This window comes from Heterodontus francisci, chromosome 17 (genome assembly GCF_036365525.1).
Source record: "Heterodontus francisci isolate sHetFra1 chromosome 17, sHetFra1.hap1, whole genome shotgun sequence".
NCBI classification, from domain to species: Eukaryota; Metazoa; Chordata; class Chondrichthyes; order Heterodontiformes; family Heterodontidae; genus Heterodontus; species Heterodontus francisci.
Window position 1 is genome coordinate 7,120,214 of NC_090387.1, and position 15,995 is coordinate 7,136,208.

Below are 15,995 nucleotides of genomic sequence, written 5' to 3' on the forward strand. Positions count from 1 at the left end.
CAACAAAGGAGGTCGAGACTGGACCAGGCCACACAGCCGACCAAAAGGCCATGGAGCAAAGGCAATTATTCTAGAGGTTGGGGCCTAGGCCTGGCCACCGAAGGGAGAAAATCAGGGATGCACAAGAGACCAGAATTAGGTGAACGCAGATATCTCAGCGGGTTATGGGGCTGGAAGAGATTACAGAGAGAGGGGGGTGTGAGGCAATGGAGGGATTTGAAAACAAGGATGAGAATTTGAAAATCAAGATGTTGCTTGACTGCGATCCAATGTGTGTCAGTGAGCACAGGGGTGATAGGGGATCGGGACTTGAGCAAGTTTAGACATGGGCAGAGTTTTGGATGACCTCAAGTTTACGGAGAGTAGAATGTGGGAGAGTAACCAGGAGTGCGTTGGAATAGTTAAGTCTAGAGGTAACGAGAGTTTCAGCATAAGATGAGCTGAGGCAGGTGCAGAGTCGGGTGATGTTATGGAGGTGGAATTGGGCAGTCTTAGTGATGGTGCTGAGATGTGGTCAGAGGCTCATCTCTGAGTCAAATATGACAGCAACCTTGGTGTCACATTGGACTCACAGATGAGCATCCTACCTCATATTTCCATCTCCAGACATCAGCCGACTTTGTTGATGCAGTAACGGCAATATAGTTCCAAGTCAGGATGATGTGTGACTTGGAGGGGAACTTGCAGGTAGTGGTGTTCCCATGCATCTGCTGCCCTTGTCCTTCTAGGTGGTCATGGGTTTGGTACAGTTAAGTTTCTGGTCAATGGTGACCCCCAGGATTCTGACAGTGGGGGATTCAGTGATGGTAATGACATTGAATGCCAAGGGGAGATGGTCAGATTGTCTCTTGTTGAAGATGGTCATTGCCTGGCACTTGTGTGGCACAAATGTTACTTGCCACTTAATCAGCCCAAGCTTGAATGTTGTTCAGGTCTTGCTGCATTTCTACACTGACTGCTTCAGTATCTGAGGAGTTGCGAATGGTTCTGAACATTGTGCAATCATCAGGGAACATACCACTTCTGACCTTATGATGGAGGGATGGTCATTGATGAAGCAACTGAAGATGGTTTGGCCTAGGACACTACCCTGAGGAACTCTTGCAGTGATGTCCTGGGACTGAGATAATTGGCCTCCATCAACCACAACCATCTTCCTTTGTGGTAGGTATGACACCAACTAGTGGAGAGTTTTCCCCCAATTCCCATTGACTTTAGTTTTGCTAGGGCACCTTGGTCACTCTCGCCTCACCTCTTGAGTTCAGCTCTTTTGTCCATATTTGGACCAAGGCTGTAATGAGGTGTGGATCTGAGTCGACCTGGTGGAACCCAAACTGAGCGTCAGTGACCAGGTTTTTGGTGAGTAAGTGGTGCTTGATAACGCTGTCAATGACACCTTCCATCACTTTGCTGATGATCGATAGTAGACTGATGGGGTAGTAATTGGCCGGGTTGGACTTGTCCTGCTTTTTGTGTACAGAACATACCTGGGCAATTTTCCACATTGCCAGGTAGATGCCAGTGTTGTAGCTGTACTGGAACAGCTTGGCTAGGGGCATGGCCAGTTCTGGAGCACAGGTCTTCAGTACTATTGCTGGAATGTTGTCAGGACCCATAGCCTTTGCAGTATCCAGTGCCTTCAGTCATTTCTTGATATCACGTGGAGTGAATCGGATTGGCTGAAGACTGGCATCTGTGATGCTGGGGACCTCAGGAGGAGACTGAGATGCAAATGTTTCAGCCTTGTCTTTTGCATTGATGTGCTGGGCTCCCCATCGGTGAGGATGGGGATATTTGTTGAGCCACCTCCTCCTGTTAGTTGTTTAATTGTCCACCACCATTCACGACTGGATGCGGTAGGACTGCAGAGGATAGATCTGATCCGTTGGTTGTGGGATCGCTTAGCCCTGTTTATCACATGCTGCTTCCGCTGCCTGGCCCGCAAATAGTCCTGTGTTGTAGCTTCACCAGGCCGACACCTCATTTTTAGGTATGTTTGGTGCTGCTCCTGCCATGCCCTCCTGCACTCTTCATTGAATAATTCAGGGGTGTAAAAGGCAACTCTCTCCCCAAAATTTTCTAGGTGTTGGGGGGTCAATTTAAATTTTCAAGACGGAAATTGATAGATTTTTGTTGGGTAAGGGTATCGAGAGATATGGAGCAAACGAGAGTAAATGATGAGGTACATGATCTGCTTGATTGGTAGAACAGATTCGAGGGGCTGAATGGCCTCCTCTGTTCCTTTGTTCTGCTGTAGGCTGCAAGTACTATTAACAGAGCCAAGCTGCACTTTGGAAAGTAAGAAAATAATTCTTATTTGAACAAAATAGCCTTTAGCAACAGTTTTACTTTGATTAATAAGATTATTAATACATTTAATATCTGTTTAACACCTAATATTTGAGTTCTCCATGATAGTGATGGTCCAGTGAGTAGAAGAACCATACAAACAGGAGGGTCCCAGGTTTGATGCCCCTATTTGCATCGAGTTCACTGATCTCAGCCCTGTTTACAATAGGCTTCTAGTCCCACTTCCTCTGATCACTAACAACTGACCCTGGTGGAGGGGATGTGTGTGTGTGTCCTTCACCCCACCATTGACACTGTGCCTTCAGCCATCTTGGCCTAAGCTCTGTGATACCCTCCCTTACCCTCTCTACCTCTCTCTCCTCCTTTAAGACACTCCTTAAACCCTCTGACCAAGGTTTTAGGTCACCTGGAATAATGTGGTTTAACGGGGCATTTTCGAGTTGGCATGCTGTAACTAGTGGAATGCTTCAAGGATCAGCGCTGGGGCCTCTGCTATTTACAGCCTATATTCATGACTTAGATACAGACACAGAGAATAAACTATCCAAGTTGTTTCCAATCCAAAGTTAGTTGGGAATGTAAGCTGTAAGTAGGAAACAAAGAGGCTGCAAAGAGATATAGACAGGTTAAGTGAGTGGGCAACAAGGTGGCAGATGGAGTACAATGTGGGGAAGTGTGAACTTATTCACTTTGGTCATAACAGCAGAAAAGCAGAGCATTTTTTAAAAAGTGGGAAACTTCTAAATATTGATGTGCTCGTACAAGGCACACAGAAAGTTAGCATGCCAGTATAGCAAACAATTATGAAGGCAAATGGCATGTTGGCCTTTATTGCAAGGAGATTGGAGTACAAGAATAAAGGAGACTTGCTACAGTTGGAAGGGCTTTGGTGAGACTACATCTGGAATCCTGTGCGCAGTTTTGGTCTCCACATCCAGTCTCTGGATAAGGGGCTGATCATTTTAGACTGAGATGAGGAGATGTTCACTCAGAGGGTTGTGAATCTTTGGAATTCTCTACCCCAGGGGGTTGTGGATGCTCCATTGTTGAGTATATTTAAGGCTGAGATAGACAGATTTTTGCTCTCTTAGGGAATGAAGAGATTTGGGGAATAGGTGGAAAAGTGAAGTTGAGGCAGAAGATCAGCCATGATCTTAGTGATCGGTGAAGCAGGCTTGATGGGCCGAATGGTCTACTCCTGCCCCTATTTCTTAGTTTATTTCCTTTATTTGACAATTTCTCCTGTGAAGCATCTTGGAATGTTTAAATGAGTAAAAGGTGCTATATAAATACATGGATAGATTGGAGAGGCTGGGGCTGTTCTCCTTCGAGAAGAGAAGGTTGAAAGGAGATTTGATGGTGGTGTTCAAAATTATGAGGGGCCTGGACAGAGTAGATAGAAAGAAACTGTTCCCATTGGTGGCAGGATCGAGAACCAGAGGACACTGATGTAAGGTGATTGGCAAAAGAACAGAAAGCGACATGAGGAATAACTTTTTTACACAGTGCGTGGTTAGGATCTGGAATGCACTGCCTGAGAGGGTGGTCGTGGCAGGTTCTATTGTGGCTTTCAAAAGGGAATTAGATCAGCAACTGAAGGGAAAAGATTTGCAGGAATGTGGGGAATGGCAGGGGAGTGGGACTAGGTGAGTCGCTCTTGCAGGAGAGGCCAGCTTGGGCACAAAGTTGTTCTTGTTGGTGGAGACATTTGTCTTAGAGTTGCTCCACAGCGACACTGCAGATCAGTTGGGGAATTGCAACAAAGGAAAGTCATGGCTGCAGTTCACCAAGAAACCAATGGTGTCACTGTGGAACCAATTAGTGGCACAGATGAAACGCTGAATGGGACAATAACAGAAAGACTCACATTTCTATAGCGCCTTTTGCAACCACCAAACATCCCAAAACGCTTTACAGCCAATGAAATACTTTTGAAATAAAAACAGAAAGTGCAAACACAAAATACTTTTGAAGTGTAGTCACTGTTGTAGGAAATGCAGCAGCTAATTTGCACACAGCAAGGTCCTATAAACAGCAATATGCTAATGATCAGATATTCTGTTTTTGTAATGTTGATTGAGGGACAAATATTGACCAGGACACCACTGAATCAGTGCGTTTACCACAAAGTCGTTGCATTTGCAAGTGGGTCACTGCGTTTAGTGAAAGTGAAACTAAGACAGGGCGGCACAGTGGCGCAGTGGTGAGCACCGCAGCCTCACAGCTCCAAGGACCCGGGTTCGATTCTGGGTACTGCCTGTGCGGAGTTTGCAAGTTCTCCCTGTGACCGTGTGGGTTTTCGTCAGGTGCTCCGGTTTTCTCCCACAGCCAAAGACTTGCAGGGGGCGATAGGTAAATTGGCCATTGTAAATTGCCCCTAGTGTAGGTAGGTGGTAGGGAATATGGGATTACTGTAGGGTTAGTATAAATGGGTGGTTGTTGGTCGGTACAGACTTGGTGGGCCGAAGGGCCTGTTTCAGTGCTGTATCTCTAAATAAAATAAAAAATAAAATAAAAGGAGAAGCCTTTGTGTTTAGGTGCTGCAGTCTCTCTGTCTTTGCTTCATACCTTATACTAAACTCACCTAAATCTCACTCCAGTCCTCAGGACATTACAGAGGAGATTACAAAGATAGTAAGGGATTTGAACATTTGGAGGAGAATTCGAGAGGGGTATATGTGGTGAAGGCAGGTGCCAAGTGAATTGGGCATGTTGTGTAGATCCTTAATAAAAACAGAAAGTGCTGGAAATACTAGGGCGATCTGGCAGCACCTGTGGAGAGAGAAGTAGAGTTAATGTTTCAGGTCAGTGATCTTTCATTAAATCCTTATTGTTAAAGAGCCTGTGATCACTCACTGTCTAGCTACGTGAGGAAAGTGGGGAGCGGGGGCTTATGGAGGATGAGTTCTTGAACCGCTACAGTCCATGTGGGGTAGGTACTCCCGCAGTGCTGTTCGGAAGCGAGTTCCAGGATTTAGATCCAGTGACAGTGAAGGAACGGCGATATAGTTCCAAGTCAGGATGGTGTGTGACTTGGAGGGGAACTTGCAGGTGGTGGTGTTCCCATGCATCTGCTGCCCTTGTTCTTCTAGTTGGTAGAGGTCGTGGGTTTTAATGGTGCCTTGGCAAGTTGCTGCAGTTAATATAGTATGTAAATGCATTATTTTAAGGAAGAAAATTGGCGCATCCATGGGCTCAAAATCAGTCGGTCTTTCCAGATCAGATACAATTGTCAGTCCTAAAATTCCCCTGAAGTTGACAACAAGAACCTATGTTTATATAGTGCTTTTAACACAATAAAACTTCCCAACGTGCTTCCTAGGAGCATTATAAAACAAAGTATGAACTGAGCCACAAAAGGAGATATCATGTCAGATGACCAAAAGCTTGGTCAAAGAGTAAGGTTTTAAGGAGTGTCTTAAAGGAGGAAAGCAAGGTGGAGAGGTAGAGAGGTGTAGGGAGGATATTCCAGAGCTGAGGGCCTAGGCAAATAAAGGTGTGGCCACCACTGGTGAAGTGATTCGAATTGGGGATGCTCAAGAGGCCAGAATTAGAGGAGCACAGATATCTGAAAGGGTTGAGGGGCTGGAGGAGATTACAGAGATAGGGAGGGGTGAGGACATGGAGGGATTTGGAAACAAGGATGAGAAGTTTAAAATCAAGATGTTGCTTGACAATGTAGCTCAGCAAGGACAGGGGTGATAGGGGATCGGGACTTGGTGCGAGTTTAGACACGGGCAGCAGAGTTCTAGATGACTTCAAGTTTACAGAGAGTAGAATGTAGGAGACCAGCCAGGAATGCGTTGGAATATTCAAGTCTAGAGATAATATAGGAATGAATGAGGCTTTCAGCAGCAGATGAGCTGAGACAGGGGTGAAGTCTGGCGATGTTACAGAGATGGAAATAGGTGGTCTTAATGATGATGCACATATGAGGTCGGTAGCTCATCTTGGGGTCAAATATGAGACCATGATTGTAAACAGACTGGCTTAATCTCAGACAGTTGCCAGGGATAGGGGTGGAGTTGGTAGCTAAGGAATGGAAGTTTGGAGTGGGGACTGAAAACAATGGCTTCAATTTCGCAATATTTAATGGGGGGAAATTTCTGCTCTTCCAATACTGTATGTTGGATAAGCAGTCTGATAATTTAGTAACAATGGAGGAATTGAGAGACGTGGTGGTGATGTAGAACTGGGTGTCATCAGCATACAAGTGAAAACTAACGCTGTGCTTTCAATGATGTCTTCGAAGGGCATCATGTAGATGAGAAATAGGAAGGGGCCGGTCACCAGAGCTAACGGTGCGGGAGCAGGAAGAGAAGACATTGCAAGTGATACTCTGGCTGTGATTAGATAGATAAGAGTGGAACCAGTAAAGTGCCTTATCCAGCTGGACAACAGTGGAGAGTCATTGGAGAAGGATGGTGTGACCAACTGCGTCAAAGGTTGCAGACAGGTCGAGAAGGATGAGGAGGGAAAGTTTGACATAGGCTCTCATTTGTGGCTTTGATGAGAGCCTTTCTGGTACTGTGGCAGGGGCTGAAATCTAATGGGAGGGATTCAAACATGGGAGCTCCTGGAAAGATAGGCTTGACTTATATCTTCCCTTATCTGTGTGCTTTTATTGTTAAATCCCCACAGGCAATGCACATAAGGCTGCATTTATCTGGTCTCTGTTGACCAATAGACAGAGCAGATTGTGCTTGGTCACAGTCTCAGCCCCTTTAACTTGCTGAGTCAGAGTCAACTCCATCTCCAAAGATGTCATTGACATCATGGACCATCACAAGAGGGCCTAACTCTCAACCTCTGCCCATACAGTTGCCTTACAAAAATAACATTTAGAAACAGAAAACATACAGACCAGCTAAGAAATGAAAAAGGCAAATAATACTAATATTAATTTTCAAAGGAGAGAACAGCTGCAGGGCGGTCAATGACATCATTGGAGAGTCACGTGACTACACCTCATTGTAGCCGTCTTCAAATCTGCCTGAAATATCAAAATAAATTCGAATAAATCTGAGTGCAGGAGTGATAACCAATTTATTTTGCATGAATATCTCTATAGTATTTCAATTAAATAAATAGATGATTAAGTATATAGTTACAGGCGGACGCCGGGGTCAGTCCCGGGACCCTGCGGTTACTGGGGTGACGTCATTGATCCGGGTCCTCGGCCGGGCGCAGTGGCCAAGATGGCGCCCGTGGGGGAGAGGAAGCTTTTGGGCGGAGTGGCGGAGGGACAAGAGGCAACGGAGGAGGACGAGGGCCAGAACCTGTGGTAGGTCGGCCGGGCTGGACGGCGGTGACAGTGGGAGCGGCCTCCCTGTTCCAGCCACCGGTTGCTGCCGCCTCCTTGGTGTGAGAGCGGTGCGGGCGGACCCGGCCGGCCGGCCCAGTGTTTGTGAGCGGTGCGGTGCGGGCGGGCCCCTCTGTAGTTTTCCTCTCCTCCATCTCCCAGCTCTATTAGTGCGCGGGCGGGTCTGTTTTTCTGTTTTGTTTTCAACAACAGCAACTTATATTCATAATCTATAGCGCCTGTAAGGTAATCAGACGCCCCCAAAGCGCTTTACAGGAGCTTTATAAAGCAAAATTGGACACTGAGCCACATGAGATATTAGGACAGACGATTCAAAAGCTTCGGTTTTAAGGAGCGCCTTAAAGGAGGTGGAGAGATTTAGGGAGTTAATTCGAGAGTTTAGGGGTCAGACAATGGTGGAGTGATTAAAATCAGGGATGCTCAACTAGTCAGAGTTAGATGAGTTTTTTCCTTTCCCTCCCCTAATGTCCCTTCTATCTCTGCAGGACCTCCATCCTGAGTGAAGTCTCCACCCGCTCTCGGTCCAAACTACCCACTGGGAAAAATATCCTTGTGTTAGGTAAGCATGAGGATGATAAATTAATGCAAAAAAAAATCTGTCCGTAATACAACGTTAAAGCTTCGGTCTTAAAGTCTTTGTTCAATACAGATGTAATTCAAATCAGTTGTCTTAATCATTTCTGTAATTCCTAGAAAGAAATGTTTGTAATTAGTAAGGAAAAGTATTACATGATGGGGTGGATGTACCATAAAACAGTAGATTTTCTTTAAAAGCATCATTTCTGTATATGTAATGTAAGATTTAAATAGACAATTTGAATCATTTTGAAATGTAAATTAATATTGCTTTCTGTATGAGGGAGCGGGATCTGTATTAGCTTTCTGTGTTTTGCTGTGTCGTCTTGTCTGTTTATTCCTTTTTCAGTCCAGTTTCATTGTTAGTAATTGTTGATGAATGTTAAATCTCTTGTAGGTGAGGATGGATCAGGCAAGACGACACTCATGGCCAAACTCCAGGGAACAGAACACAACAAGAAAGGGAGGGGACTGGAATATTTATACCTAAATATACACGATGAAGACAGAGATGGTCAGTGAGACATCTGTGAAAGCAGCATGGTGATTGTGTGTGTGTGCGCATGTCAAATGCTACTGTGATATGCTAGGGGTTGGTTGGTGAATACAGCAGAGCAGACTTTCACCTGGTGTGGTGTCTTTCTACCATGTGTTCAATTTTTTTGTGCTTTCACTTTATTTTAGTTCAGTGAAGTGAGACTTCTGTGCCGGGGGGGGGAGTGTTGGAGTGATCTAATGGTTTCAAGGTATTGTGTGTTCGGCTATTGCAAGTTCCTCTGTTGACAAACTGCAGTTGAAATGCTTTCACCAGGCTTCTCTTGCCTCCCCTCCCGCCCAAACCTCCAGTGGCTGAGCCAAACACAACTGTCGGAGTGACCCCAGGCCCTTCCTGAAATGTGTACTGTTGGGATAAACTTGCTAAGCCATCGGGAGCTGCTTGGAAGTAATGGTTATCTGGGAAGTTGCTGTGCATTGGAGTGATTGGATTGTAAACAATTAAGGTTTAGTTTATACTGTGTTGCATATAGGATTTTTTTTTAAAGTAACAAGTGAGTTAGGAAGCAATGTGTGTGCAGGTTAATGTTTTTTGTTGGCAGGTGATCAGGTTTGGGGTGTGCCCGAAACACAGACAACCAATGCACGACTCTGTATGATACCTGCTATTTGTATCCCGCAAGTTTTTAAAGTTATTCCAGTTTTTTTGGGGGCACTTCAGTTTTGGGTCTGCTTTTGTGCCAACTGCCAGTATTTTATTTCCATGATTATTTGTCATTGGAGTAATAATGAGCTTTGTTACCAAGTTTGGTATGGTGAATTGTTTTCAGTAATAAATGCCCCAAGGACTGAGTCGCTCACTGTCCAATGTTGAACAAAGCTATACAGATAAGGTTCAGGGTTTGATTCCTGGTTAGTTGATTTCAGCAGTATCAGTGGTATTGTTGGTCTCTGTCTCTGTGTCTGGGTTTTAAGAATGTTCCTACTGCTGATTGCTATCCTTGTTGGGAAGTGTTTGTGTTGAAGTCTGGTGAGGGCAGAATTGAGTTCGTTAGTAATATCCCATGTGGTTCAGTTGCATCCTGACACTTATGCTCAGAGTCACTTGATCTAAGAATCAGAACTGTTGCTGATTGTGGAACTGGACACCAGAAAGAATCTGTTTGTTAGAATGGGGAAGAAAGCATTCAGAATTTATTGTAGAAAAAAAAATATATTGACTCAAAGTAATGCTGTTTGTAAAGCTGTTCCATGTTTTGGGTGAGACTGAGGCATTTTCTGTCTGTTTGAGTGGTTCAGGTGGACATCAAAGATTTCAAGAGTGTTTGGTTCTCTTGGTGTCTGGCCAACACTGTCTCAAACCACTGCATAAAACTGAGTTTCTGACCCTATATCTTCTCCATCACGAATACAGCCTATTTCTATCTTTTTAATATTGTCTGCTTATGCTCCTACTTAAAGGCATCTGCTGCTGAAACCTTCATCCATTCCTTAGTCCCCTCCAGATTTTACTATTCCAATGCTGTCCTGCTGGCTGGGCCTACTTAAAATTCATCTTTGACTAAGCTTATGCTCACCCCTCCCAATACCTACCTGTTCCTTTGGCTTGGCATCCATTTATTTCTGATTATGCCTCTGATTATACCACTTCCTCGGGACATCCCAAAAGTTCTTCATAGACGAACTTTGCAAGGAATTTCTTTCCTGAAGGTGACAGGATAAGTTGAAAGGTTGCTAAAAAGGCATATGTGATCCTTGGCTTTATGAATAGCTGCTGAACCTTTTATAAAGCTCTGCCTGTGGTGGGGGGTGGGGATTTTATGCTGTCCCCTGCAGCGGTTTTAGAGGCAGGGAGAGCATATAATTGGGTTGGGGGGTGGGAACCCCACCACCTTCCTGCCTCTGCCAAAATTAAGGCTTGAAGGTCAGTGAAAGGCAGCTCTCAGAGGGCAGGGCTTCTGTCACTGGGGTCCTTCGTGGGGAAAGCCTGCCGCTGTTCAGTTAAGTGCATAATTGGCACTTGATTTAGCAGGCCTCCAACAGAAAAGATGACGCGGGGCTCTTGGCATCACCTTTTCTAGCTTCGAGGCCCCTGTCGCCCGGATAACATTCCAGCCTCGGCCTCAGCTGGAGTGTTGTGTCCAATTCTGAGCACCACAGTTTATCAAGAATGTCAAGGCCTTGAAGGTGCAAAAGAGATTTTCTAAAATGGGACCAGGTTATGTGAAGAGCCTGGAGAAACTGGGGTTGTTCTCCTTAGAGCAGAGGAAGTTCAGAGGAGATTTGATTGAGGTGTTCAAAATCCTGAAGGGTTTTGATGCAATAATTAAGGAGAATCTGTTTCCAGTGGCAGAAGGGTCAGTAACCAAAGAGCACAGAATTAAAGTGTTCGGGAAAAGAACCAGAAGTGATATAAACTTACCTGGCAAGTTATGATCTACAATGTGCTGCCTGAAAAGGTGGTGGAGGCTGATTCAGTAGAAACTTTCAAAGGGAATTGAATAAATACTTGAAAAATGATAACTTGCTGGGCTGCAGGGAAGGAGCAGGGGAGTGGGACTGGTTGGATGGCTCTTCCAAGTAACCAGGGCTGGCACGATGGGCCGAATTACCACCTGTGCTGTATTATTCTATGATTCTAAGTTATGTAGAGTGTTAGAGGCTGGAATCGAATCAAGGGTTCAGCTGGTTTACCGAACGAGTAATGGATACCTGGGATTGGGCTTTTGAACTGAAGGAGAAGAGCCATGATTTTTAGGTTTCTTAACTTGGAGTGACGGACAATAATCATATGGTAAGGTTATCAGTTCCTGCACACATTTTGTCGGTGTCTTACTGTCATTGTGGATAGCTGTCATTGATTACTTATAATTAATGAGGACCCACCCTAACTCCCACCAAGTCCCGCTTGCCCATCACCCCTGTCCTAACATCACTGACCTACATTGGCTCCCAGTCTGACAACACCTTGATTTTTAAAATTTTCATCCTTGTTTTCAAATCCCTCCATGGCCTCGCCCCTCCCTATCTCTGTCATCTCCTCCAGCCCTTCAACCCTCCCAGCTTCTGTGCTCCTCCAATTTGAGCCTCTTGTGCATTTCCGGTTTCCGTCGCTCCATCATTGGCAGCTGAGCCTTCAGCTGCTGAGGCTCTGGAATTTCTCCCCCCTTTTTTCTCCCCTCCCCTAGATCTTTCTGCCTATCTACCCCTCTGCTTTTTTGTATTGGTTCGGGGGATGTGGGTGTCACTGGCTAGGCCTGCATTTATTACCCATCGCTAATTGCCCTTGAGAAGGTGATGATGAACTGCCTTCTTGAACCGCTGCAGTCCTTAGGGTGTTTGGAAGGGAGTTCCAGGATTTTGACCCAGCGACAGTGAAGGAACATACGAACTATAAGCGGGAGTAGGCCACTCTACCCCTCGAGCCTGCTCCGCCATTCAATAAGTTGATGGCTGAACTGATTACTCCACATTCCCACCTACCCCCAAAAATCTTCCAGCCCCTTGCTTATCAAGAATCTATCTACCTCTGCCTTAAAAATATTCAAAGACTCTGCTTCCACTGCCTTTTGAGGAAGAGAATTCCAAAGACTCCGACCCTCTGAGAGAAAAAATTTCTCCTCATCTCTGTCTTAAATGGGTGACCCCTTATTTTTAAATAGTGACCCCTAATTTGAGATTCTCCCACAAGGGGGAACATCCTTTCCACGTCCACCCTGCCAAGACCCCTCAGGAGCTGATCTGTTTCAATCAAGTCGCCTCTTACTCTTCTAAATTCCAGCGGATACAAGCCTAGCCTGTCCAATATTTCCTCATAAGACAGCCTGCCCATTCCAGGTATTAGTCTGGTAAACCTTCTCTGTACTGCCTCCAACGCATTTACATCCTTCCTTAAAGAAGGAGACCAGTACTGTACACTACTCCAGATGCGGTCTCACCAATGCCCTGTATAGCTGAAGCATAACCTTCCTACTTTTGTATTCAATTCCCCTCACAATAAATAATAACATTCTATTAGCTTTCCTAATTACGTGCTGTACCTGCATACTAACCTTTTACGATTCATGCACCCAGATCCCTCTGCAATCTCGCACCATTTAGCTGATAAGCTTCTTTTTTATTCTTCCTGCCAAAGTGGACAATTTCACAGTTTGCCACATTATACTCCATTTCTCTGGTCTTTGCCCGCTCACTTAACCTATCTATATCCCTTTGTAGCCTCCTTATGTCCTCTTCACAACTTAACTTTCCTACCTATCTTTGTGTCATCAGCAAATTTAGCAACCCCATACCTTCGGTTCTTTCATCTAAGTCATTTATATAAATTGTAAAAAGTTGAGGCCCCAGCACAGATCCCTGTGGCACACGACTCGTTACATCTTGCCAACCAGAAAATGACCCATTTATGCCTACTCTCTGTTTCCTGTTTGCTAGCCAATCTTCTATCCATGCCAATATGTTACCGCCTACACAATGAGCTTTTATTTTCTGCAATAACCTTTGATGTGACACCTTATCAAATGCCTTTTGGAAATCCAAGTACAACACATCCACTGGTTCCCCTTTATCCACAGCACATGTAACTCCCTCAAAGAACTCCAATAAATTGGTTAAATGTGATTTCCCTTTCACAAAACCATGTTGACTGCCTGATCATCTTGATTTTTTTTCTAAATGGCCTGCTTTAACATCTTTAATAATAGCTTCTAACCTTTTCCCTAATACAGATGTTAAGCTAACTGGACTGTAGTTTCCTGCTTTCTGCCTCCCTCCCTTTTTGAATAAATTTGCTATTTTCCAATCTAAAGGAACCTTCCCCGAATCTAGGGAATTTTGGAAAATTAAAACTAACGCATCAACTATCTCACTAGCCACTTCTTTTAACACCCTAGGACCTGGGGATTTGTCAACCCGCAGCTCCAACAATTTGTCCAGTACCGCTTCCCTGGTGACTGTAATTTTCTTGAGTTCCTCCCTTCCTTTCATTTCCTGACTCCCAGCTAATACTGGGATGTTACTTGTATCCTCAATAGTGAAGACCGATGCAAAATATCTGTTCAATTCATCTGCCATCTCCTTATTATCCATTATTAATTCCCCAGACTCACTTTTTCTAGGACCAACGCTCACTTTGTTAACTCTTTTATTTTTAAAATATCTATAGAAACTCTTATTATCTGTCTTTATATTTCTTGCCAGCTTTCTCTTGTACTCTAATTTTACCTTCTTTCTAAATCTTTTAGTCCTTCTTTGCTGTTTTTTATATTCTGTCCAATCTTCTGACCTGCCTCCCAACTAGGCTTTATAGTTCCAAGTCAGGATGGTGTGTGGCTTGGAGGGGAACTTGCAGGTGGTGGTGTTCCCATGCATCTGCTGCCGTAGTCCTTCTAGGTGGTAGAGGTCGCGGGTTTGGAAGGAGCCTTGGTGAGTTGCTGCCGTGTATCTTGTAGATGGTACACACTGCTGCCACTGTGTCGGTGGTGGGGGGAGTGAATGTTGAAGGTGGTGATGGGGTGCTAATCAAGCGGGCTGCTTTGTCGTGTATGGTGTTGAGCTTCTTGAGTGTTGTTGGAGCTGCACCCATCTAGGCAAGTGGAGAGTTTTCCATCACACTCTTGGCTTATGCCTTGTAGATGGAAAGGCTTTGGGGAGTCAGGAGGTAAATTAACTCACCGCAGAATTCCCAGCCTTTGACCTGCTCTTGCAGCCACAGCATTTATGTGACAGAAACAAAAACAAGAAATGCTGGAATCACATCAGCAGGTCTGGCAGCATCTGTGGAAAGAGAAGCAGAGTTAACGTTTCGGGTCAGTGACCCTTCTTCGGAACTGACAAATATTAGAAAAGTCACAGATTATAAGCAAGTGAGGTGGGGGTGGGGCAAGAGATAACAAAGGAGAAGGTGCAGATTGGACCAGGCCACATAGCTGACCAAAAGGTCACGGAGCAAAGGCAAACAGTATGTTAATGGTGTGTTGAAAGACAAAGCATTAGTACAGATTAGGTGTGAATACACTGAATATTGAACAGCAGCAAGTGCAAACCTGAAAAAAACAGTGGGTAAGCAAACTGAACAAAGTAAGATGAAATGAAATAAATGCAAAAAAAGATTGTAAAAAAGAATGTAAAAAAAAAGGAAGAAAAAATAACTAAAAATGAAAGTAAAATGGGGGGCTGTCATGCTCTGAAATTATTGAACTCAATGTTCAGTCCGGCAGGCTGTAGTGTGCCTAATCGGTAGATGAGATGCTGTTCCTCGAGCTTGCGTTGATGTTCACTGGAACACTGCAGCAATCCCACGACAGAGATGTGAGCATGAGAGCAGGGGGGACATTTCAACACTCCCCCCTGCTCTCATGCTCACATCTCTGTCCTGGGATTGCTGCAGTGTTCCAGTGAACATCAACGCAAGCTCGAGGAACAGCATCTCATCTACCGATTAGGCACACTACAGCCTGCCGGACTGAACATTGAGTTCAATAATTTCAGAGCATGACAGCCCCCCATTTTACTTTCATTTTTAGTTATTTTTTCTTCCTTTTTTTTTACATTCTTTTTTACAATCTTTTTTTGCATTTATTTCATTTCATCTTAGTTTGTTCAGTTTGCTTACCCACTTTTTTTCAGGTTTTTTTTCAGGTTTGCACTTGCTGCTGTTCAATATTCAGTGTATTCACACCTAATCTGTACTAATGCTTTGTCTTTCAACACACCATTAACATATTGTTTGCCTTTGCTCCGTGACCTTTTGGTCAGCTATGTGGCCTGGTCCAATCTGCACCTTCTCCTTTGTTATCTCTTGCCCCACCCCCACCTCACTTGCTTATAATCTGTGACTTTTCTAATATTTGTCAGTTCCGAAGAAGGGTCACATACCCGAAACGTTAACTCTGCTTCTCTTTCCACTGATGCTGCCAGACCTGCTGAGTGATTCCAGCATTTCTTGTTTTTGTTTCAGATTTCCAGCATCCGCAGTATTTTGCTTTTATTTATGTGACTGGTTCAGTTCAGTTTCTGGCCAATGGTGACCCCCAGGATGTTGAAAGTGGGGGATTCAGTGATAGTAATGCCATTGAACATTAAGGGGAGATGGTTAGACTGTGTCTTGTTTGAGATGGTCATTGCCTGGCACTTTTGTGGCGCGAATGTGACTTGCCACTTATCAGCCCAAGCCTGGATGTTGTCCAGGTCTTGCTGCATGCGGACACGGACTGCTTCATTATCTGACTAGTCGTGAATGGTGCTGAACATTGTGCAATCGTCAGCAAACATCCCCACTTCTGACCTTATG

At 44.6% G+C, this 15,995-nt stretch overlaps 1 protein-coding gene across 1 annotated transcript in view; it reads left to right on the top strand.

Moving 5' to 3' along the window:
* Positions 1-7,485: 7,485 nt before the first annotated feature.
* The window catches only part of dync1li2 (dynein, cytoplasmic 1, light intermediate chain 2), a 134,473-nt gene continuing 125,963 nt past the window's right edge, over positions 7,486-15,995 (top strand). Inside the window, exons 1-3 of the mRNA XM_068049063.1 lie at positions 7,486-7,594; positions 8,119-8,192; positions 8,607-8,723. Coding sequence (XP_067905164.1) covers positions 7,509-7,594; positions 8,119-8,192; positions 8,607-8,723 — 277 coding nt within the window. The 5' untranslated portion in view covers positions 7,486-7,508. The remainder of the gene's footprint in view (positions 7,595-8,118; positions 8,193-8,606; positions 8,724-15,995) is intronic.